Source organism: Xyrauchen texanus, chromosome 3, assembly GCF_025860055.1.
Source record: "Xyrauchen texanus isolate HMW12.3.18 chromosome 3, RBS_HiC_50CHRs, whole genome shotgun sequence".
Classification (NCBI taxonomy): domain Eukaryota; kingdom Metazoa; phylum Chordata; class Actinopteri; order Cypriniformes; family Catostomidae; genus Xyrauchen; species Xyrauchen texanus.
In genome coordinates this window covers 7,652,386-7,676,798 of record NC_068278.1, presented here as the reverse complement: position 1 = coordinate 7,676,798, position 24,413 = coordinate 7,652,386, and the positions used below count along the sequence as shown (strand labels likewise).

The 24,413-nt window shown below is 45.4% G+C and overlaps 1 protein-coding gene across 1 annotated transcript in view; it reads left to right on the top strand.

Moving 5' to 3' along the window:
- The window catches only part of LOC127626127 (inositol polyphosphate 5-phosphatase K-like), a 39,065-nt gene that overhangs the window by 1,384 nt on the left and 13,268 nt on the right, over nucleotides 1-24,413 (top strand). Inside the window, exons 2-5 of the mRNA XM_052101705.1 lie at nucleotides 5,514-6,034; nucleotides 8,099-8,206; nucleotides 15,637-15,745; nucleotides 23,036-23,152. Coding sequence (XP_051957665.1) covers nucleotides 5,520-6,034; nucleotides 8,099-8,206; nucleotides 15,637-15,745; nucleotides 23,036-23,152 — 849 coding nt within the window. The 5' untranslated portion in view covers nucleotides 5,514-5,519. The remainder of the gene's footprint in view (nucleotides 1-5,513; nucleotides 6,035-8,098; nucleotides 8,207-15,636; nucleotides 15,746-23,035; nucleotides 23,153-24,413) is intronic.

Sequence of the window (24,413 nt, the reverse complement as noted above, 5' to 3'; positions counted from 1 at the left end):
TCATCTGGCTGGCTATCTATGTGCATTTGTATATGCATATGTATGTAGTGTAAATATTTAATATTTAAATGCATACAATGATTCATTGCATGAAATCTTGGTAGTGGCATGCTTCACGGAGTGTATATTTTTGTCCCCTTTTCCTTGTCTGCTGGTCACATGCTCTGTTTTTCCACACTGATAAGCAGACATGTCTAGTTGGGAGCTTGACTGTAACATTCTTGTCAATACAGAGAAAGCCAGTCAGACACTCTAAGTCAGAGCACAGCAAGGTGAAGAGCATGTTTACTGCACAACACAGTGACATATTGCTGCATCGGAACACTAAATATCTAATCGTTGGCCAATGATCTGAACATTTTTGTATCTATTCAGTCATAATTAAAGTGTGTAGGTCCACATTTAAAGAGTGTACTCACATTTCATTATTGTCTGTATTAGAAGAGAAGTAAGGGAAGTAGTAACTGTAGGCACTTTTCCTGTGCACTGGAAACTTTCACAGCTGTGTTTGTTGTCTAGTCAAATCTTTTGTCCCGCCTTGTCAGCTGTCATTTTGGCAAATTCAAACTAGAATAGCATCCCCTTTAGCCAGAAATGAAACCTATCACCTTGGAAGAGCTTCTGTGCTTAACCCTAATGCTATCATGACAACCAATGGTTGGTGTTTACTGGCTTGCCGTATTGTCTTTCTGTTTCAAGTACAATCATATACTGACTATTGTTGGAATCAGTCTATGATAATCATTGTATTGTATTGAATATTGTACGCATTGATACATTTTGGTGAAGTACTCCTGAAAAGAGATGTAATCAAAATGACAAAGCATTCATCTTTGTTTTGTTTAATGCTTTGATTAGTACCTTTTTTTTCATTGGTTGGTATATCTGTTAAAGTCACTTTTAAAAGCAATATTGGACTACTTCATTTTGTATCTTACACTGTTTTCTGGCCAGCTAGTGTTTTAATGTTTCATGCTGGATAATGTTAACTTCTAAGCTGTGTTTTTAATTCAAGTTAAAAATGGTTTTTAACTACATGGCAAGAACTGCATATAGTTTTATTATAAATTAGATATAATTGCACTGATATCGGATATATTTTAACATTCAGTAAAAGGGAGTGTTTTCAATCTGTCATGTGAGATTATGCAAACCAAAGATGATGCAACAAAACTCTGCATGAATGATTTGCTATTTTAACTGATAAGCTTTACCCAAAATACAAGTGAGTACTCTTGGGGTAAAATGTGCTAATATGCTTTGATCATTCCCTACCAATGTAGTACTATGTGGACACCTTTGTTAGTTTTTATCTTGCTATTCTCAACTCCTTGCCAGTTTCGACGCTCAGACTGATATGCAAACCTGTCACAGACATTTTGCATGTACTGTACATTTGCATTTTTGCACAAGACTTTGTGCACTTATCTTTAAACATGGTTACATATGGCAATGTTTTACTGTTAATAGTTTGAGTGGTTCTTATATACTGTAAGATCCAGTGTAAAACTGTTATTGAACTTTTCAGGCCAGTAAAAGATCATATGTCCTATACTGTATTGAATTACATTTGTGCCAAATATTTTAAGCGTAACCTTTCAAGAAATGGATAAAAATATAAACTGAGGACAAATAAAAACCCTCTGTAACAGAAACAAAATACAAAAATAGATCAGATGATTATTTACTGATTAATATAAAATGATTTAAAGTCACGTTAAATGTGTTTTTGTTCATGTTTTTTGTTCATGTCTTTTATTTTGAAAGTCTAGTTCCAGTTCTATAGTCTTGTGTTTCCTGGTCATGTGATATCCTGTTTCCATCCATGTTCATGTGTTTTGTTTTCATTGGTTTATTGTCTTGTTAACTCACTATCAGTTCTAGTTTGTCATTGGTTTAAGTTTATTAGTCTTGTTATCTTGTTTATATTTCTGTCTGTTCATTGGTTGCCCTTGTTACCCTTGTCCATGTATTAAAACCCTCATGTTTGCCATGGTCCTTTGTCAGGTATTGTTGGTGTAATGTCGTTCCAAGTCAAGTCAAATCAAGTCAAGTCAAGTATAGTGAAGTCTAGTCTAGTTTCATCAAGTCTAGTCATGTTTATGTTTTGTTCTTGCTCACGTTTTTGATTATCACTGATGTAAATAAACTGCACTTGGGTTTTGCACATCATCATCATCGTCTTCGTCTGCCTGTCATTGCCGAGCTACTTGACAGAATACCTGACCCTCACTATGGACCCAGCAGTTCAGCTCGTGCGCCTACGTCAGGAATTGTACCCTGGAGGAATACGTAGATGACTCCTGCATTTTGGCCAACCAGTTTGGGCTTAATGGGATCACCCTCAAACACTTCTTCTGGGTTGGCTTGAATGAGCCTGTGTTCTCTTTGATGCCTGGTGGTCGGAGTACCTTCTATCTGGCGCAATACATCGACTTTGCTCTGCGGATGAGTGGTTTTTCTTTCACTGTAGGAGAGGCTGATGAGGAACAATGCACTCCTACAGTGGTCGCTGAGCCAGAGTTCCCCGTCATGGCCGCCGAGCCAGGGTCCCACGTCATGGCTGCCGAGTCAGGGTCCCACATCACTGCCACTGAGCCAGGTTCCCACGTCAATGTTGCCAAGCTTGCACCATCTTCTGCCCCGGATCCTGAGTCTACTCCATGCCATGTCACAGCCATGCCTCCATGCCCTGTCACAGCCAAGCTTCAGTCTGCTCCATGCCATGTCACAGCCATGCCTCAGTCTGCTCCATGCCATGTCACAGCCAAGCTTCAGTCTGCTCCATGCCATGTCATAGCCAAGCTTCAGTCTGCTCCATGCCATGTCACAGGCCCGCCTCTTCTCCACGGTCCAGGCCCGCCTCTGCTTCACGGTCCAGGCCCATGCCTGCCACGGACAACGAGCCAGTGGCCATGCTTGCCACATTCCATGAGCCAGCGGCCACAATTGCCACGTTCAACGAGCTAGTGTTGTAAGCCTTGTCAGTCCCAGAGCCAGCATTGCAAGCCTCAGTGGCCACATTATATCATGTTGCCATTCCAAGCTCATTAAGCTCATGAATGCGGCATAGGTCTGGGGTCTATAGCCACTTCAGTTGGCCAACAACTGCCCATTTAGATAGGAAAAGCCATCGACACATAAAGTGACCAATCACAGTCGGTTTTGTCGTTACGGGGTGTTTAGGGGTGGGGTTATTGGAGACGTATCATACCATAATAAACATGGTGAGGGAATTATTTATATATTGGTGAGCGAGTCTCTACAAGGATTGCACAGATAACCTCATTACAGACAATTCTACTGGCATATATATTCTACAAACTAATTAAACAAAGCAGAAAATGCAGCTCTGCTCATGGATATCCGCTTCACTTTCTGCTACGTGCTTCAAATGAAGCTCGTAATATCTTTAAAATATTTGATGTCAATCACCTTGCAAACTTGGGCAAATTCTGTGATTATTTAAATCTCAAAAGCGCTCATTCTATCAATGCGGAACTTTGTGGACACAACTTGGCTTCCAGGCGGACTGATGAAATGGCCTGTGTCTGTCTACTCATGCAAATTCCATCAAACCAGCCAATTACATTTGTGCTGATAGATTGAGAAAGCATTTTCCAATTTTGTGTGCTATTAGCATCAGACGGTTAGTGCACAGTCTGTGGATGGTTTGTGGGTGTGTCTAAATTTGGCCCGTGATGACCTTTGACGTATATGACCAGTTTCGGTCCTACCCCATTTGGCACCCTAGGCAAGACCCTCCAGCAGCATTTATAGGCTTTCATAGCCTTGATGTTAAATAACAAGTTATTAATGATACAAACATTAACCACTTTTGGTGTATGAATCATATCTCTGACTAATGTTTATTGTTAAATGTTTAATTTTGCACCGTTTTACGAAATTGGCATGGAGTTGCTATGTTTTTTTATTAGCTCCTCATTCCAAATCTGTAGAAATGCTGTCATCTACTCCTCTGCAGGGCCGTTTCAGACCATTCTGGTGCCCTAGTGGGATCCCTACTGCCGCCCATTGAAGTTAATTACACTTGAATATGTGTGAAAATGTAGGCTGTAATACAAGCGTTAAAATTTATATTTAAATGATGCGCTAGAGTAAAAAATATGAAACGCTATTAAACAGACATCTCGGAGATGTGCAGTGCGTGTGCTATCTGAGTTTCAATTCCTCTTAACTTGCACAATCCATACAAATGTAATATATTTCTTAATCGGGCTAGGACCATGTCCTGACAACTAATGAACAAGTAAACACGATCTAATCAAAGAATGTAATAGTAAGGATAACCAGGTGAAGTACTGGGATTAACCAAAACCAAATTATACTCTTCTGCTCTCTTCCTGAAAAGGCAATACCTTTTATTTATTTATAATCTTAATTATATTTACTTCCCTCAGGCTGCCTCAAGTGTCCTGCTGATGATGATAATTATGATGATGATGACATTTGTACATGCTACTCCTGAAAGCTTATCACAACAAAGTAGAACTAGAGCTAAAATAAAAATAAAAACATCTAAACATATACACTCACCTAGAACTTTATTAGGAACAGTATGGTCCTAAAAATAGTTCCCAATATGGTCTTCTGCTGTCGTAGCCCATTCGCCTCAAGGTTCGATGTGTTTGCATTCTTAGATGCTATTCTGCACACTACAAATGTACAGAGTGGTTATCTGAGTTACTGTAGCCTTTCTGTCAGCTCAAACCTGTCTGGCCATTCTCCGTTGATCTTTTTCATCAACAATGTGTTTCTGTCCACAGAACTGCCGCTGACTGTATGTTTTTTGTTTTTGGCACCATTCTGAGTAAACTCTAGAGACTATAGTGTCTGTTGTGCATGAAAATCCTGTCTGGCACCAACAATCATGCCACCAATTTTCCCTATTGTGATGGTTGATGTGAACTTTAACTGAAGCTCCTGACCCATATTTGCATGATATTATGCAGTGCATTGCTGCCACATGATTGGCTGATTAGATAATCAAATGAATAAGTAGTTGTACAGGTGTTCCTAATAAAGTTCTAGGTGAGTGTACACCTAAACACTAATGAATTATGAAGCCGCTTGCAGATTCTCACACTGAACTCAACTTCCAGGTCAAGAAGCTGTCATCTCTGTTTACCTTGCCCACACAAGGGGTTTGTGAAATTTTTGGAAGCACACTTAAAAATACTAGCAGTGCATTCGTAAGTCATGATCAGTGAATGCAAGCAGAGAATTTTGTTAACAAAGGATACTATCTATTTGAAGACTAAGTCTAAAATTTGATTTCATTTATTTTTTTCCCTTTTAGAGGGTTTTCACTCATTTTCACAAAAAAAAATGTTTTTGGTTTCTTGAAAAGTTATCTGGTGACATCACCAGAACAGTTTTTGCAGACTTTTTTGTTTTACAGTACATTAAAAAATTTGTTTACACAATATTGACAAAAATAAGAATGACAATGTTAGTTCTGATCCATCCACTGGTGTGTTTCTTTTTGGCAGGTAAAGATGGAAACAGAGCAGCAAAATCAAAGCCAGTCCAAGCCAAATGATCAGACATCATCTGTGGAACCAAAAGTACAAGCAGGATCTTACTCGCCCTCCTCTTCTTCTACTACCCCTAATACCCCACCACCGGCTCCAGCCAGACCAAGACGACCCCAGAGAACCCCTCAAGTGGAAGGATCTATTGACGTATCAGAGCCCAAGCCTCCAGAATCTCCTAAACTGAACCAATTGACCAACCATGCTGACCTGGTTGACCCCAACAAGCCCAACCATCCTTCAGAAGCAAGACCCCAACCCGACGTTGGAAATGTTGGCCAGGGACCTCCGAGTTTGGCTGGACAGAAGGTTTCAGCACATGCAGCTGTTGCTCGAAGTCACATTGCAATTAGAACAGCCTCCCTTCCACAGGCCCTATCTTACAAACAACCACCTTCAGTTCCTGTTCTGCACCCTCAGAGAGCACTATCAGTCGCTGGCACTGCCGATACTCAGGCTCAGGTCATGGAGGATTTCAGGTAAGATAGAAATGCAGCTCATAAAGGAAGTGTTACATGTTTATTCGGATTGTGGTTTAACCAAAATTGGCAATTATTTTTGCAGATGTATTATTAATTTGGCTTGACGAAGTTTTGACAAACTTTGGTTATTGTTGTCCATAAAAAGTCCATAGAAATTGTCGAAAGTTCAAGTGTTCAAATGGGCCAGCGGAATGCTCGTTAATTCAAACTTCAATTGTCACAAATTTAAATGTAAACAAACTCATAAAAGGCCTTTCTCTCTCTCTCTCTCTCTCTCTCTCTCTCTCTCTCTCTCTCTCTCTCTCTCTATCTATCTATCTATCTATCTATCTATCTATCTGTTGGTTCATCTGACTGTCTATGTGAGAGTTTGTCTGACTATCTTTTTTAGCTTACTGTCTGTTTGTCATACTGTAATGTCTGCAAATCCATAAAACTTTTCAAACTCATTTAAACTTCCAGACAAGACCTTGACAAATTTTAGCTACGTGGTTGTGGGATAGTCTACAATAACACAAAAAAAGCCTACTGTATTCTGCTCAACAACAACTCTACTACTGCAGAAATAGAAAAAGTAGTAAATTAGTATGCTATTCCAAACATTACATAGCCTACTACTGACTGAATACTGCTTAGTATATATACTGTATACTGTCTGTTTTTTTTTTTTATATTATGTGAAACTCAATGCAGTTTGCAACAAATAGAACAAGCATTGATGTTGCAAAACATGGCTGTGGCTCAGTTGGTAGAGCGGGTTGTCCACTAATCGCAGGATTGGTGGTTCAATTTCTGGCCCACATGCCGAAGTGCCCTTGGGCAAGACACTGAACCCCAAGTTGCTCCCAATGGTGACTTGCACACTGGTGTGTGCTATATAAGTGCAGACCATTTGTGAATAAAGCATCTTTTCCATCCCATGTGAAAACAAAATCATCACTTGCAAAATAGAAGATTTTGTGATCTAGCATATTTATGCTTAGATGAAAACCCAGCGATTGTAGACAGGGTGTAGTCATCCTGAAGATGTGCATACAACTCACTTTCCTTTCATATCTATAATTTTAATTATCTGTAAATATGCTAACATGTTTTTGAGGATACGTTACTTGCGTCTTATTTATATGTTACTATTTACATGTTAATTATATTAATTGAACAGATGAATTAGAGGCCAAACCCACAAACCATCACCAGCAATGCCTTCATTATTTCTTCATGCCAACATCCATCAGTGAATTACAGCAATTATCTCCCAATCATCCATACACAAGCATAAAGATAAAGGGATAAACAGTCAAGTTCCCTTGAAGTCTTATGCCTAAAGGGGTGCTCACACTGACAGCGATTTGCAGTGACAAAGTGACCAGTAGTCATTCATTTTCAGTGAGAGTTGGGCAATTGGAAGTGACATGAGGGACAATGACCACTGGCAATGCGACAAAGTTAAGCAGAGTTTAACTTTATGCAAATGAACAGCTACACGATGCAACAACTACTAAAGAGAGTGCAGTGGAGCTCACATGATCCGCCTTTCGATTCTGTTAGATAATGCAGTCAAGTAGGAACGCCTACTAGCAACGAACAGCACAACAGCCTTTGTGCTGAAAAATGAAAAATCTGTCATCATTTAATGTGGCAGGGCTGAAGGCGGGGCCGGGTCACGATTCCGCAAACCCGGCCCCTAATTAGGCAGATGAAGCCCGAGAGGGATAAAGGCAACCGGAGACGGCAGTGCATCAGAGAGAGAGTTAAGGGCAGCTGCCCGACACCTGTCTCTCTGTCATACTGCCATCTCCGTTCGCCTTTATCCCTCTCGGACTTCATCAGCCTAATTAGGGGCCAGGTGTGCGGAATCATGACCTGGACCCGCCCTCCGCCCTGCCACATTCACTCACCCTCAAGTTGTTCCATATCTGTATGAAGTTCTTTCTAACTTAGAATAACAAAGGAGAAATTACCAATTTTAGTTTTTAGGTCAAACTAGTCCTTTAACACAGATAAGTGGCATTCTAGTACCAATTCTGACTGGTGTTCTCTGATGTCTTTTTGTGTCAACAGAATTCATATCATCACATGGAACGTGGGCTCAGCCATGCCACCTGATGACATTACTTCTTTATTGGGTTTGAATATCGGTGATGGAAACACAGACATGTATATTATTGGGTGAGAATCCCATCTCTTCTCTGGTTTTCTTTAAGAAAAGTGCTCAGTAGGAAAATAAGTCATGTTGGCCGTACTGTATGTATGGAAAGTGTAAATCTGTACATGAGTCAATGGCGTGACACTCGTTTTTTGCCTGGCTCAATTAAGTTATTCAAAAAATGTATTTAAAATGCATTTCACACAAACAATTTCACTGTGCTGAACATGATTTCATTTTCTGAGGATATAACAAATACAAGTGTCATTAAAAGCGGAAATTATTGAAAAAAGTAACCAAGTAATCTATTATTATTTCTTTAAAATATAAGCAGTGAAACAATGTTGTTTAAAAAAAAAAAAGATTGTATCCATAAAATACAAAAAGTAAAAATGTGTCCACCAAATCAAAATCAGATATTGTAAGCAACATGCAGGTAGCAAATGTGACAAAACACATAAAACAGAGAAGACTCACGGCTGTTGTGCAGTTTTTGGGGAATTTTTTTATGAAAAGGCACATTATTTTTCTGCATAACGTGCCAGCCCGTTTCAGCTTGTCACGGCCCATTTGGCCCCGGCTCCCTAGCAACCAGGCCAATTTGGTTGCTCAGGAGACCTGGCTGGAGTCACTCAGCACGCCCTGGATTTGAACTCACGACTCCAGAGGTGGTGTTCAGCGTCAATACTCGCTGAGCTGCCGAGGCCACCAACTAGATTTTTATTTTAAGATTTCTATAAGAAATACAAATGTAATTTTCTTTTACCATGTAAAAGAGTTGAATAATATTGGCTTACTGTAATAAGGCTAATCTAAGTGTAACCATATCGAAATACTGATAACCACTGTTAGAGAAACTTCTGTTTAAACCATATATATATATATATATAGTGTATTATATTATTATACTTATTTAGTCATTTAATTATACTGCTCAGTATCTGAAGGTCATAACCACTAAATGCATATTTTGTCATTATTACAGTAGGGATTTGTGTGAATGTAGCCCATATTTATTATGTCATAAACAAAGAAATAGATATACTGGGATAGTAAACTTGTAAATCAATCAGTCAATCAATCAATCAATCAAACTTTATTTATATAGCACCTTTCAAGAAATGGCCTCACTTTGGCAATGTTCTTCAAATGATAAAAAGCTGTTTTTGTGACACCCCGCACATGAGCCTTGAAATTAAAATCAGTCAAAAATCACACCTAGATTTCTTTCTTCTTGGCTTGGGTTGAGTCCTAGTGTATTTAGTTTGGGAATCAGTTACTCTCTTTGAGCCTTTGAACCAATGATCAACATTTCCATTGATCATTGGTTCAATGAGAAAAAATTCTGTGACATCCAGGCCTTTTATATCTAAAGTACAGTTAACAAGTGAGTCAATTGGCCTGGTGTCATCAGGAGACATGGACATATAGAGCTGAGTGTCATCAGCATAGCTGTGGAGAGAGATGCAATGCCTCCTGATGACACTGCCCAGGGTTAGCATGTACAAATTAAAAAATAACGGCCCCAAAATTGATCCTTTTGGTACCCCACAAAGATATGAGGTAAACCAGTTAAAAACAGTTCCAGACAGGCCTACATGCTCACTTAATCTATCTAAAACTATCTGGTGGTCCACAGTCCACAAAAATGTGAGTTTTGAAATGGGTCTAAAGTTGCAGGGTGTTAAAATAATATAGAGGTTTGACTAATGTAGTTTTAAAGTCAGTAGGGAAGACACCACTCTGTAGGGAGTGATTTACTATGGCAAGGATGTCTTCAAATACAGAATTAAAAATAGTTTTAAAATGGAGGTTGAAATTGGGTCAAGGGAACACTTGGAGGGCTTCAGTTCTGTTACTATTTTCCTGAGAGTTTCAGCATCAACCAGGTCAAAACGTTCTAATTTGACATCACTCTGTACACAAGATATAGGTAAAAGTACAGTGTGCTTGTTTTGCTGGCATATACCAGATCTAATGTCAATAATCTTTTCCCTGAAGTAGCCAGCAAACTCTTCACATTTAGAACCTGGAAGCACAATACTCTAGTTAGTTGTAGGATTCACCAGAGAATCTATTGTACTAAAAAGCAGTCTGGGATTGTGAATGTTGATGTTAATCATGTTTGAGAAATATGCTTGCTGTGATGTTCAAATTGCCTTGTTGTAATTGTGACACAGCCACAACAGTAAAACCACCTGCAGGGCGCATTATCCTGCTGAAAGAGGCCACTGCCATCAGGGAATACCGTTGCCACGAAGGGCTGTACCTGGTCTGCAACAATGTTTAGTTAGGTGGTACGTGTCAAAGTAACATCCACATGAATGCCAGGACCCAAGTTTCCCAGCAGAACATTCCCCAGACATCATACTGCCTCCGTCTTCTTCCCATAGTGCATCCTGCTGCCATCTCTTTTCCACTTGATCTAAAAGAAAAGAGTCATCAGACCAGCCCACCTTCTTCCATTGATCCATGGTCGAGTTCTGATGCTCACGTGCCCATTCTAGGCACTTTCTGCAGTTGTCAGGCGTCAGCATGGGCACTCTGACCGGTCTGTGGCTATGCAGCCTCATACGCAGCAAGCTGCGATGCACTGTGTGTTCTGACACCTTTCTATCCTGGCCAGCATTACGTTTTTCAGCAATTTGTGCTACAGTAGCTCTTCTGTAGGCTCAGATGAGACGGGCTAGCCTTAGCTCCCCACAATCATTAATGAGCCTTGGGCGCCCATGACCCTGTCCTTCCTTGGACCACTTTTGATAAGTATACCACTGCATACCGGGAACACCCCAAAAGACCTGCAGTTTTGGAGATTCTCTGACTCAGTCATCTAGCCATCACAATTTGGCCCTTGTCAAACCATTTTTCCTGCTTCCAACAAATGAGATTCATGACTGTTCACTTGCTGCATAATATATCACACCCCTTGACAGGTGCCATTGTAACGAGATAATAAATGTTATTCGCTTCACCTATCAGTGGTTTTAAGGTTGTGGCTGATCAGTGTGTGTGTTACGAATGGGCAGCGAAGGCAGACGAGGAGATGCGGATCCAAATGCAGTTAAACTTTATTACATAAACAAACAGGCAAAACACCAAGGAAAACCCTCAATGGGGAAATAATCATAACATAGAAAACACGGGCAGGGAACACACACCAGGCTAACAACATTCAACGAACGACAAGGAGTGAACAAAAAGCAGGGCTTAAATACACAGGGAGTGATAATACAAATGAGACACAGGTGAAAACAATGAACAAAATGGCAGTGATGACGGCAGGTGGATTGTGGGAAATGTAGTTCATAAACAATAGATTAGTGAGACACAGGGCAGACAAAAGGGGAATGAAGAGAAAACTAAGGAAAGCAAAGGTGACAAAAAAGGCAAACAAGGGCAACAGTGAAACAAGACAAGGAATTCCTAACATAGCCCCCCCTCAAGGATCGGATTCCAGACGATCAACATAAAACAAAACAAAAAATGTCCATAGACTGGGGTGGAGCTTGTGGTGGGCAGACAGGCAGTCCAGGGGACAACGAAGGGTAGACAGGAAGTCCAAGGGGGCACAAAGGGCAGGCAGGAAGTCCAAGGGGGCACAGAAGGCAGGCAGGAAGTCCAAGGGGACACAGAGGGCAGGCAGGAAGTCCAAGGGGGCACAAAGGGCAAGGACAGGAAGTCCAAGGGGGCACAGATGGCAGGCAGGAAGTCCAAGGGGCACAGAGGGCAGGCAGGAAGTCCAAGGGGCACAAGGGCAAGGACAAGTTCAGGTGGTCAGGGAGCTGGCCACTGGACAAGGACTGGGTCAGGGGAACCTGGGCAGGAGGCCACAGGACAGGGACTGGGTCAGGAGGCCTGGGCAGGAGGCCACAGGACAGGGACCGGGTCAGGAGGCCTGGGAGGAGGCCACAGGACAGGGACTGGGTCAGGAGGCCTGGGAGGAGGCCACAGGACAGGGACTGGGTCAGGAGGCCTGGGGGAAGGCCACAGGATGGGAACAGGGTCAGGAGGCCTGGGAGGAGGCCACAGGACAGGGACAGGGTCAGGAGGCCTGGGAGGAGGCCACAGGACAGGGACAGGGTCAGGAGGCCTGGGAGGAGGCCACAGGACAGGGACTGGGTCAGGAGGCCTGGGAGGAGGCCACAGGACGGGAACAAGGTCAGAAGGCCTGGGAGGAGACCACAGGACAGGGGCGGGTCAGGAGACCTGGGAGGAGGCCAGAGGACTGGAACAGGGTCAGGTGGCCTGGGAGGCGCCACAGGACAGGGACTGGGTCAGGAGGCCTGGGAGGAGGCCACAGGACGGAACAGGGTCAGAAGGTCTGGGAGGAGGCCACAGGTCAGGGACAGGTCAGGACCCTGGGAGGAGGCCCTAAAGGCGTGACCTGGAAGGCTCTGGCGGAGCCGAGGAGGCTCAGGAGGCTTGAGGGCAGAGCGTAGGAGGCTCTGAGGCGAGCCATAGGAGGCTCTGGAGGCGGAGGGAGGCTCAGCTGAGGGAGGCTCTAGAGGCGAGCTGAGGGAGGCTCTGAGGCTCAGAGGCCTCAGGGGCGGAGCCGGGAGGCTCAGGAGGCAGAGCCGGGAGGAGGAACCATGGAAGCTCGGAGGCTCAGGGGGAGCCAGGAGGCTCGGGAGGCAGAGCCGAGGAGGCTCGGAGGCTCAGCTAGGGAGGCTCTGGAGCGGAGCTGAGGGAGGCTCTGAAGCGAGCTGAGGGAGGCTCTGGAGGCTCAGAGGCCTCAGGGCGAGCTGTGGGAGGCTCAGGAGGCAGTGCGAGGAGGAGGAACCATGGAAGCTCGAGGCTCAGGGGCAGAGCCGGGAGGCTCAAGAGGCGAGCCATAGAAGGCTCGAGGGAGCCTAGAGGCCTGGAGTCTGGGGCAGAGCCTAGGAGGCTCTGGGGGCTCCTCAGGGCGAGCAGGAGGCTCAGGGTCTCTGGGAGAGGTGCGAGGAGGCTCGAGAGGTGGAGCCGTGGGAGGCTCGAGAGGCGGAGCCGTAGGAAGCTCTGGAGTCTCTGGGAGCAGAGCCATAGGAGGCTCGGGAGGTGGAGCCCTGGAAGGCTCGAGAGGCGGAGCCCTGGAAGGCTCGAGAGGCTTGAGGGGCGGAGCCCTAGAAGACTTGAGTGACTTGAGGGGCGGAGCCCTAGAAGACTCGAGTGACTTGAGGGGCGGAGCCCTGGGAGGCTCGAGAGTCTCGAGAGGCGGAGCCCTGGAAGACTCGAGTGACTTGAGGAGCGGAGCCCTGGAAGGCTCGAGAGGCGGAGCCCTGGAAGGCTCGAGAGGCTTGAGAGGTGGAGCCCTGGGAGGCTCGGGAGGAGGAGCCCTGGAAGACTCGAGAGACTTGGGAGGCGGAGCCCTGGGAGGCTCGGGAGGAGGAGCCCTGGAAGACTCGAGAGACTTGGGAGGCGGAGCCCTGGAAAGCTCAGAAGGCGGAGCTCTGGAAAGCTCAGAAGGCGGAGCTCTGGAAAGCTTGGGAGGCTCGGAAGGCGGAGCTCTGGAAAGCTCGGAGGGCGGAGCTCTGGAAAGCTCGGGAGGCGGAGCTCTGGAAAGCTCGGGAGGCGGAGCTCTGGAGGCGGAGCTCTGGAAAGCTCGGGAGGCGGAGCTCTGGAAAGCTCGGAGGGCGGAGCTCTGGAAAGCTCGGGTACTGGCTCTTGGACGGACATGGCTACTGGCACTGGCTCTTGGACGGTCACGGCTACTGGCACTGGCTCTTGGACGGTCACGGCTACTGGCACTGGCTCTTGGACGGTCACGGCTACTGGCACTGGGACGGACAAGACCACAGGCGCTGGCTCAAGGACGGTCGAGGCTACAGGCTCTGGCTCAGGGGCGGTCGAGGCTACAGGCGCTGGCTCAGGGGCGGTCGAGGCTACAGGCGCTGGCTCAGGGGCGGTCGAGGCTACAGGCGCTGGCTCACTGACCTCTGAAGCGACAGGCACTGGCTCACTGACCTCTGAAGCGACAGGCACTGGCTCACTGACCTCTGAAGCGACAGGCACTGGCTCGCTGACCACTGAGGCGACAGGCACTGGCTCGCTGACCACTGAGGCGACAGGCACTGGCTCGCTGACCGTGGTATGCGCGGGCTCTGGTTCGCTGACCGTGGTATGCGCGGGCTCTGGCTCGCAGACCGGGGCAGGCGAGGGCTCTGGCTCGCAGACCGGGGCAGGCGAGGGCTCTGGCTCGCAGACCGGGGCAGGCGAGGGCTCTGGCTCGCAGACCGGGGCAGGCGTGGGCCGGAAGGCGGAAGCCCGTCTTCTCTCCCTCCTCCGGGCAGACGAAGAGGGCCGCGCTGGCTCCTGGAAGGTGACTGACGTGAGGGTGACCTCGTTGACAGGTGGAGTTGGTGTTACAGGGGGCGCCGGGGGTGGCTGAAGAGACCCCACTGTGGACGGTGAGTCGCACACCAGTAGGGTCGCCACCAGGAAGTCGCGGAGGGTCCAGCTATGCGTCGCCTGTGGCAGCCGCTCCTTAAGTGCGGGGTGCAGATTGCGCCTGAAGAAGACCACCAGAGAGGAGTCTGGGAAATCCGAGATACCCGCCAGCTTAAGGAAGTCGCGGATGTGGTCCTCTATAGGGCGGTCTTCTTGCTTCAAGCAGAGCAGGTGGAAGTTTGCTCGTTGAACCGCTGGATCCATAGTGTGGTCGTTCGTTCTGTTACGAATGGGCAGCGAAGGCAGACGAGGAGATGCGGATCCAAATGCAGTTAAACTTTATTACATAAACAAACAGGCAAAACACAAAGGAAAACCCTGAATGGGGAAATAATCATAACATAGAAAACACGGGCAGGGAACACACACCAGGCTAACAACATTCAACGAACGACAAGGAGTGAACAAAAAGCAGGGCTTAAATACACAGGGAGTGATAATACAAATGAGACACAGGTGAAAACAATGAACAAAATGGCAGTGATGACGGCAGGTGGATTGTGGGAAATGTAGTTCATAAACAATAGATTAGTGAGACACATATGTATTGCAATTTTGGTATTTTTTTATTGTTACACTATTCTTAAGAGAAAGGTTGAGGAATAATATGAGGTGGAGGCATAACTCAAAAAAATAGATGAGATAGAGGGGTGGAATGAGGTCCTGTGTCACTAAAGACCCGAGGTATGCCTAATCCAGGTCATGACCTACATAAGCAATTTACAGTTTTATTTTTAAATATATGCATTTGGCTTTTATTTAAATCTTAAAGTGCATTATAGCTACAATTTATCAGTGCATGTGTTGCCTGGGAATTGAACCCATGTCCTTGGCATTGCTAGTGCCATGCTTCAGTTGAACGACAGGAACAGATATAATCTACCTTGTGCCTTCATGGTCTTTGTTTACCTTTCTTATATTTTTCTGTCTTTGAATCTATTCTTCAATAACTGCTGTTTTTCCTCTCTCCTATCTGTTGTCTCGGTTTCTCTTTTTTCCATCTCTTTCTCCTTCTCGCTCCCTTTTTCAGTTTACAGGAAGTGAACTCAATGATCAATAAACGGCTGAAAGATGTTCTTTTCACTGATCAGTGGAGCGAGGTCTGCATGGATGCTCTCAGCCTCTTCGGTTATGTACTGGTCAGTAATGTGGACACACACACACACACACACACATAAACTTGTCCTCAGTAGACTGGAGGTAAAGGGGAAATCAGGTTGCACCCGCAAGGAACTAGGACACAAGACTGGGTAACAAAGCACAAACATGAATAACGAACCGACACCATGCATGACAATTTCCAGCTAGATAAAGGCAGCTAACAAGCAGTAGTAATTAATAGCAGCTGACGGCAGTGGAGTAATCAGCTGGTGCTAAGCAACAAACAAGCACTACTAACACGCACGCACACACACACACACACACACACACACCCCGCACCTATAACACACCAACAGATGACAAAATGAACACACGGATCGAAGAACCGTGACAGTACCCCCTCCCCTACGAGTGCCTCCTGGCACTCCCAGGGGAGCTTACCTGACGATTGAAATCCTCGATAAGGGAGCGATCCAGTATGTCCCTAGCAGGAACCCAACTCCTCTCCTCCGGACCGTAACCCTCCTAGTCCACCAAGTACTGGAAACCGCATCCCCTCCGTCTAGAGTCCAGAATACAATTAACTGAATATGTAGGCTCCCCGTCTACGAGTCGCGGCGGTGGGGGAACCGGCATCGGCGGATTAAGGTTAGACCGAAAAACCGGTTTCAATTTGGAGACATGAAAGGCGGGGTGAATTCTCCTGTACGCTGGAGGAAGTTTGAGGCGGACTGCCACCGGACTAATGATCTTGGTGACAGTGAACGGGCCGATGAATTTGGGAGCTAGTTTATTAGACACAGAACGGAGAGGAATATTCTTAGTAGAAAGCCACACCTTTTGACCCACAACGTACACGGGAGGCTTTGACCGGTGGCGATTGGCCTTAGCCTTAGTGCGCGCCCCCACCTGGAGCAGAGTCTCGCGGGCTCTGGTCCAAGTGCGGTGGCACCTCTGGACGAAGGCGTGAGCAGAGGGGGCCGCGACTTCAGATTCCAGACTGGGAAAAATAGGTGGCTGGTACCCTACGCTACCCTCAAATGGAGATAGGCCCGTGGATGACACTGGTAACGAGTTGTGTGCGTACTCCACCCATGAGAGTTTCTGGCTCCAGGAGGAAGGATTCTGAGAAACCAAACATCACAACACTCTCTCTAAGTCTTGGTTGGCACGCTCGGTCTGCCCGTTGCTCTGAGGGTGAAACCCAGAAGAAAGACTGACACTCGCCCCCAGTAAGCGGCAAAACTCTCTCCAAAATTTGGAAATAAAATTGGGGACCCCTGTCAGAGACCACGTCTATCGGGAGGCCATGTAATCGAAAGACGTGATCTATAACACCAACCGCTGTCTCCTTGGCAGACGGTAATTTAGGCAAGGGAATGAAATGGGCCGCCTTCGAGAACCAGTCCACTACGGTCAAAACGACCGAATTGCCCTGGGAGGGCGGGAGGGCAGTGACAAAATCTAGCACGATGTGGGACCAGGGTCTAGAAGGGACAGGCAGCGGTTGAGTAACCCATCCGGTGGACGATTGGAAGTCTTACCACGAGCACAGACCGAACATGCCAATACATAACTCCGAATGTTGCGAGCCATAGAGGGCCACCAGAATCGTTGCCTGACCAAAAAACTGGTGCGATTAGCTCCTGGGTGACATGCTATAGTGGAACAATGACCCCACCGGATTACGTCGGACCTTGACCCTTCTGGTACAAATAAGCGACTCGGTGGACAACCGGGCGGAGGCGTTACCCCTTCTAAGGCCGCACGGACCTTCGACTCGATCTCCCAAATGAGTGTGGAGACAATGAGTCTCTCAGGAAAAATGCACTCGGGAGTAGACGGGTGAACGGAACGATCAAAAATGCGAGATAAAGCATCGGGCTTGATGTTTCTGGAGCCCGGACGATATGACAAGGAAAACTCGAAACGACCGAAAAAAAGTGCCCAACGAGCCTGCCTGGAGTTGAGTCGTTTAGCTGATCTGATATACTCAAGGTTCTTATGATCAGTCCAGATGATAAAGGGTACCCCTGAACCCTCTAACCAATGACGCCATTGCTCCAACGCTAACTTGACTGCCAGCAGTTCTCTGTTACCAATGTCATAGTTACATTCCGCAGGAGACAAACAATGAGAAAAAAACACGCAAGGATGCATCTTGTCGTCCGCGGGCGAGCGTTGGGAAAGAACCGCTCCTACCCCCACCTCTGACGCGTCGACCTCCACCACAAACTGACATGAAGGATCAGGGGCTATAAGAATGGGAGCCGAAATGAAGTGGCTTTTGAGGTTGGTAAATGCAGCTTCAGCTACATCAGACCACCTGAACGTAGTCTTGGAATAGGTCAAGGCGGTCAGAGGAGTGGCTAGTTGGCTGAAATTGCGAATGAAACGCTGGTAAAAATTGGCGAACCCCAGAAACCTCTGTAGGGCCTTACGGGAATCTGGAGTTGGCCAATCCACCACAGCCTTAACCTTGTCGGGATCCATGCGCACCCCCTCGGAGGAGATGATATAACCCAGAACTGGAACCGACTGAGCGTGGAACGAACATTTCTCCGCCTTGACAAAAAGCCCATTCTCTAACAGTCTCTGGAGCACTCGCCTGACGTGCTGAACGTGTTCCTGGAGAGAAGAAGAAAATATCAGTATGTCATCCAGGTAGACATATATGAACTGATCTACCATATCTCTCAGCACGTCATTAACGAGTGCCAGGAAAACCGCAGGGGAGTTAGACAGGCCGAACGGCATGACCAAATATTCAAAATGACCCCTGGGGGTGTTAAAAGCAGTTTTCCATTCATCCCCCCTCCTCATGCGGACCAAATGATAAGCGTTGCGTAAATCCAATTTTGTGAAGATGGATGCTCCCTGCAACCTCTCGAAGGCCGAAGACATCAACGGCAAAGGATAAGTATTCTTTACCGTGATGTTGTTCAACCCTCGGTAGTCAATACAAGGTCGCAGAGAGCCATCCTTCTTACCCACAAAAAATAACCCACTGGAGAAGAGGAGGGACGGATGAACCCAGAGGCTAGAGAATCAGAAATATACTTCTCCATGGCCTCCCTTTCCGGAATGGAAAGTGAGTATAACTTGCCTTTCGGCGGAGACATACCTGTCAGTAAATCTATGGCACAGTCATAGGGATGATGCGGAGGGAGAGAAGCAGCCCGAGACTTACTGAACACTTCCTTTAGGTCGAGATACTCACGTGGCACGTTAGATAGATCCGTTTGCTCATCCTGAAACATAACACAAGACACTGGAGAACATGCAGACATTAAACAAGAAGCATGACAATATTCACTCCAAGACAATACAGAATTCCTGCACCAATTAATATGTGGGTTATGGAGTGCCAGCCAAGGATGGCCAAGTACCACAGGAGCGGAAGGAGAGTGGATTAAGAGCAACTTAATCTCCTCTGAATGGTTACCAGAGGTAACGAGTCTCACTAAGGCCGTGGAATGAGTAACAGAGGGTAACAGTTGGCCGTTAAGCGCAACTACAGAAATGGGTTGAGGGAGTGTCCTCACAGGTATCAAGAGTTTCTGAGCAAAGTTAAAGTCTAAAAAATTACCCTCTGCCCCCGAGTCTATCAGAGCTTCACAGTCAACGCTCTGAGCAGAAAGTTTTAAACTGACAGTGAGATGAGTGGCAGAAAAAGGGGATTTAGTCAAAACAGATTCACCCGTCAGTAACCTCTTACCTACTGGCAGGTGCTGGCTTTTACTGGACATTGGAGAGCAATGTGGCCAGCGGCTCCACAATATAAGCACAGTCCTCTCTCTCTCCTTCTCTGCTTCTCCCTTTGTGATAGGCGAGATCTACCCATCTGCATAGGTTCAGGAGCTGAAAAAGGGTCTGCAGTCTCCACTGCAGAAGAAGATACATTAGACTGAGCAGTGACCGGCCAACCTCGCTGTGTTCGTGGTCCCCATCGTCGTAGTCGCGAGTCCACCAGAATGGCTAGGTCGATGAGTTTATCCACCCCCGTGGGTAATTCCAAGGCATAGATCTCGTCTTTGATGTGCTCAGAGAGTCAGTGTAAGAACATGTCCCATTGAGCCTCCGAATTCCAGCCACACTCCGCAGCCAAGGTGCGGAACTCAATGGAATAGTCCGTGACTGGACGATCTCCTTGATGCAACTCCGCGAGAATGCGCTCCGTCTCTACCGGAGGCTGCACGATCAAAGACCTTTCTGAGTTCGCGTGAAAAACTATCAAACGAGTCACAACAAGGAAGTTGCTGTTCCCACACAGTAGTTCCCCAAGTCGCGGCTCTCCCGATAAAAGTGTGATAACAAAAGCCACCTTAGATTCCTCAGTGGGGAAAGAAGAGGGTTGAAGAGAGATGTGTAGTGAACACTTCGCCAGAAAGGAGCGACATAATTGAGGCTCACCAGAATAAAACGCTGGAGGTGGAAGACGTGGTTCACTGGCTCGAATGGTCTGCCCGACCGAGGCCGGTGGAGGTGTAGTTGCTTGACTACGCACTGAAGTCGACTCGGTTCTCAGCTGTTGCAACTGAGTAGTTAACTCGGAGACCTGGGTTACCAGCGCCTGTATAGCGCGACCCGTGGCTACCGCCTGTTCCTCCTGTTGTTGCATACGAGCCTCACTCCTAGACAGAATCTCTGTCAATTCAGTCACACTTGCTGGATTCATTTCCGGGTCGGTTCGTTCTGTCACAAAGATGAGTCTCACATCCAAGTGCAAGTGAACAGTTTATTAAAGACTGACAGCACAGGGAATTACTTCAACGGCCGCGAGTAGGCGGGTGCTCTAGAAGTGACAATCTCGAGAAGAGATAAGCAGACTGAAATGTAGCGCAAACTCAGGTCAGCGTCAGGAACCCAACTCCTAGAGGAGTCCTCAGTAGACTGGAGGTAAAGGGGAAATCGGGTTGCACCCGCAAGGAACTAGGACACAAGACTGGGTAACAAACACAAACATGAATAACGAACCGACACCATGCATGACAATTTCCAGCTAGATAAAGGCAGCTAACAAGCAGTAGCAATTAATAGCAGCTGACGGCAGTGGAGTAATCAGCTGGTGCTAAGCAACAAACAAGCACTACTAACTCGCACGCACACACACACACACACCCCGCACCTATAACACACCAACAGATGACAAAATGAACACACGGATCGAAGAACCGTGACAGTCACATTATGTAATACTGTGTGAGTGGCTGAGGTTGAAAAATGTCTTTGGTGGTCTTTATCTTTGCCATGTGGCTCATTTTTAGCTTCTTTTTCTTACAGTTAGACTCTTGTCTGTTTCTATTTGACATTATTTCCTTGTCAAAAGATAATCTCAAATACAAATGTGTGAAGGATTGTGTCAGGTTGCTGTGTTGTCTTGTGGAGTGAAATTCATATAGATCAATATCATTTAACTGATAAGCGTCATCTGCATTTTGGCATCAATTTAAACTTGTTCATCTTTCCCTGTGGCACTACTGATACTTGGAGCTTATTGCATTCACTCCGAGACACAGGTTAAGGTCCCATGGAAAGCAGGAATGAATCGCGTTTACTCTGAGACATGGGTTATGGCAGTGTTGGGCAAGCTACTAAAAAATTAGCTAGCTAAACTAAAAACTTCTCAAAAGAAAACCTAGCTAAGCTAAGCTAAAAGCTACACTTCTGAGAAAATAGCAAGATACACTACAAGCTACATGCCAAACGTAAGGCCACAAAGGATACACCCAATGCATCCTCCAAAATATTGGAAACGAAGGCTGCGAAACGAGGCTGCCTTCCAATAGTCCTCACAATTGAGGCGGCCTTCAGCTGTGCTTGATGACGTGGCAGTCGAGATATCCAGCCTAACGAGGCTGCAGCCTTCTGATTGGGAAGCACCCATGGATTCTGGTCCCATGGAAACCAGGAATTTATCACATTCACTCTGAAACATGGTTCTGGTCTCATGCAAACCAGGAATTAATTGCGTTCACTTTGAGACTCTGAACTTGTTCCGATGGAAACTAAGAAGTAATTGTGTTTACTCCAAGACACAGCTTTTGGTCCCATGGAAACCAGGAAAAAAACTTGTTCACACAGAGACTTGGGTTCTGGTCTCATGGAAACCAGGAAGTAATCCCGTTCACACTGAGACATGGGTTCTGGTCACATGGAAACCAGGAATTTGTTGCGTTTACTCAAACACTGGTTCTGGTCAATGGAAAACAGGAAGTAATTGCGTTAACACCGAGACACGGATTCTGGAACCATGAAAACCAGGAAGTAATTGCATACACATAAACAGTGAAGACTGTGATTTGGATGTTGTATTTTCACTCTAAAATTACATTTTTAGGGGGTAGAATTAATACAATTTGCATGCCTATTTTTCACCATTTACAACTAAAAATACAACTTGCATTTGGACATTTCCAGCTACAGCCAATGGGGACAGAAGTTTGAAATTTGGCAAACACAGACCAATTTTAGTAGCCGAACTTTCAACCTACTGTCACCGAAATCACAATGTGATCAGTTTGTACAGTTAGCAATTTTATAAATTCCATTCCACCCCAGACAAGCACTTGTTTGGGATAGCATACTACCATACTACTTTGACAATTTCTGCAGTTAAAGTATGTTTACTCTGTACAGTTTGCACATTTTTCTGTATGCATAGAATTCCCGGATGACCTACCACATTTGCCAAAACACTGCATACAATATCACATGCGACAATGGAATGCGCTTGACTTAACCATCCATTTCCAGTGTGATGAATGCAAAATAATCAGTTTATTTCAAAGATGATAACGCCACACGCTGCATTAAACATGCATTAGCAATGAAGTCATGTGATAATGTAGCATACTACTATTTGAAATGTTTATTGTTGCATACTGAATCCTGTTTTTGACAAGACAAACTTTGCTGTTGGATTAACAAAGCCTTGTCTGAACAATTTAAAAGATTATTTAGGACTAGTTTGAATACTTAAAGACCTATAAAGTCTTAATGGTTGGATAAGACAGACAGACAGACAGACATATAGCTAGATGCATTGTGGGATGCAGTATTGCAAACAGTGTGCTCTAGTTGTACATTTGAGGGTATAGTAGTCTGGGTATTCTGTACTAAATATGACATAGTGTACACAGTTTACTTACTGCATACTGCAAGAATAGTATTAGGAGCCTATGGTATATTTGCATCTATACACTACCCAGATCCATTTAAAGCTCAAGAAAACACCTATTGATGGATGAAACATTTTCTTTTCCCAATTTATTCTCCAATCCACTGTTCACTGAGACACCTGTTTTTCTCTCTCCCTGTGTCTGTAGGTCACATCTCAAAGGATGCAGGGAATGCTGCTGCTCGTGTTTGCCAAGTACTATCACCTGCCTTTCCTGCGAGCTATTCAAACACAGACCACACGCACCGGACTCGGTGGTATCTGGGTACAGCATCTGTGTTTACCCCTTTTATGTTGTTTTTCGGATACAATCTGATACTTTCCCTTTCTGACGTCAATGTGACGATCATTTTGGGTGACATTTCTGTATCTGAATATTTCTCAGCTGAGAAATGAATCCTCGTGTGCAGATATGAAAGGTTACAAGAGCCTGTTACAGGGGTTGCATTAGATATCTCAAGCAGAGCATTGCTGAATTTAGTGAATTATTAATAATGTGCTGAATAGCTAATGAATATAAAACGACAGCATCGTAACAATAAACTTAACTCTTACTTTAAAAAAAAACTACAAAAGCAATAATAACAATGTTACGTTTTAGAACGAAGTGCATGACCAGATTACTGAAATAAGGAAAAATAAACGACTCTCTTTGCACTTCTCAGCAGCAGCGAGTGTTGCCATTTATGTATAAAGCTTCTCTGATGTAAACCTTAACAACTGCAGGAGGGATCTGTTTTTCGCACCTGAGTAAGTGTGTGCGTAATGCGTGTATGTATGTGTGGGAGTGTGTGTGTGTGTAGGAGAGGTGGAGGGGGGGTGAGGGTGTTTCCCACAGATATTTTAGATAATATAAAAACTGTTGTATTGATCAAGTGTATCTAGCTTTGATGCAGCTCAAGCCTTCGTTGCAAGTTCGAAAACATCGCTTTAGAACTAGCAACGGAGGATGTGCTGCTTTTCGGCATTGGAGTAACCAGGTAGTGCGTGTGTGTGATCGAGAAAAAGAGAGAAACCATTCATAACACTCTGGAACCAGCAGATTTTGACCTGAGGAATCTGTATGCTATCCATCAAGTTTACACTTGACTGGATTGACTGAATGAATTAAATAGCAAATTTTCGTAAACAACTTCGCTTCTCCTTCAGCTTTGAGTCAGAGATGTGTGAGCGTGGGGGGCCTCTAGTGGCTATAGATGGCATTTCAGCACAGAAACATAATATACACAACACATTACAGTTTAAATCGTCTTGCATCGCCTTGCCAGACAGCGAAAGATGCATTTAATAGGTCCTGATGTCAATCTCTCTCCCTCCATGCAAAACAAGCTGAATTCTATTATATTGGCTATGCTGAGGAAAGTGGTAAGGAAATGTTTTCAATTGCTATAGTTCACTCTGCTTGCTCTGTAAATGTTATGTTGCTATGGTTACAAACAATGCATTAATGTGTTTGCAACGGTGATTAAAACTGACTGGAACTACATGTGCATTCAACAGTTTGAAGTGCATGCATTCCAGCCAAT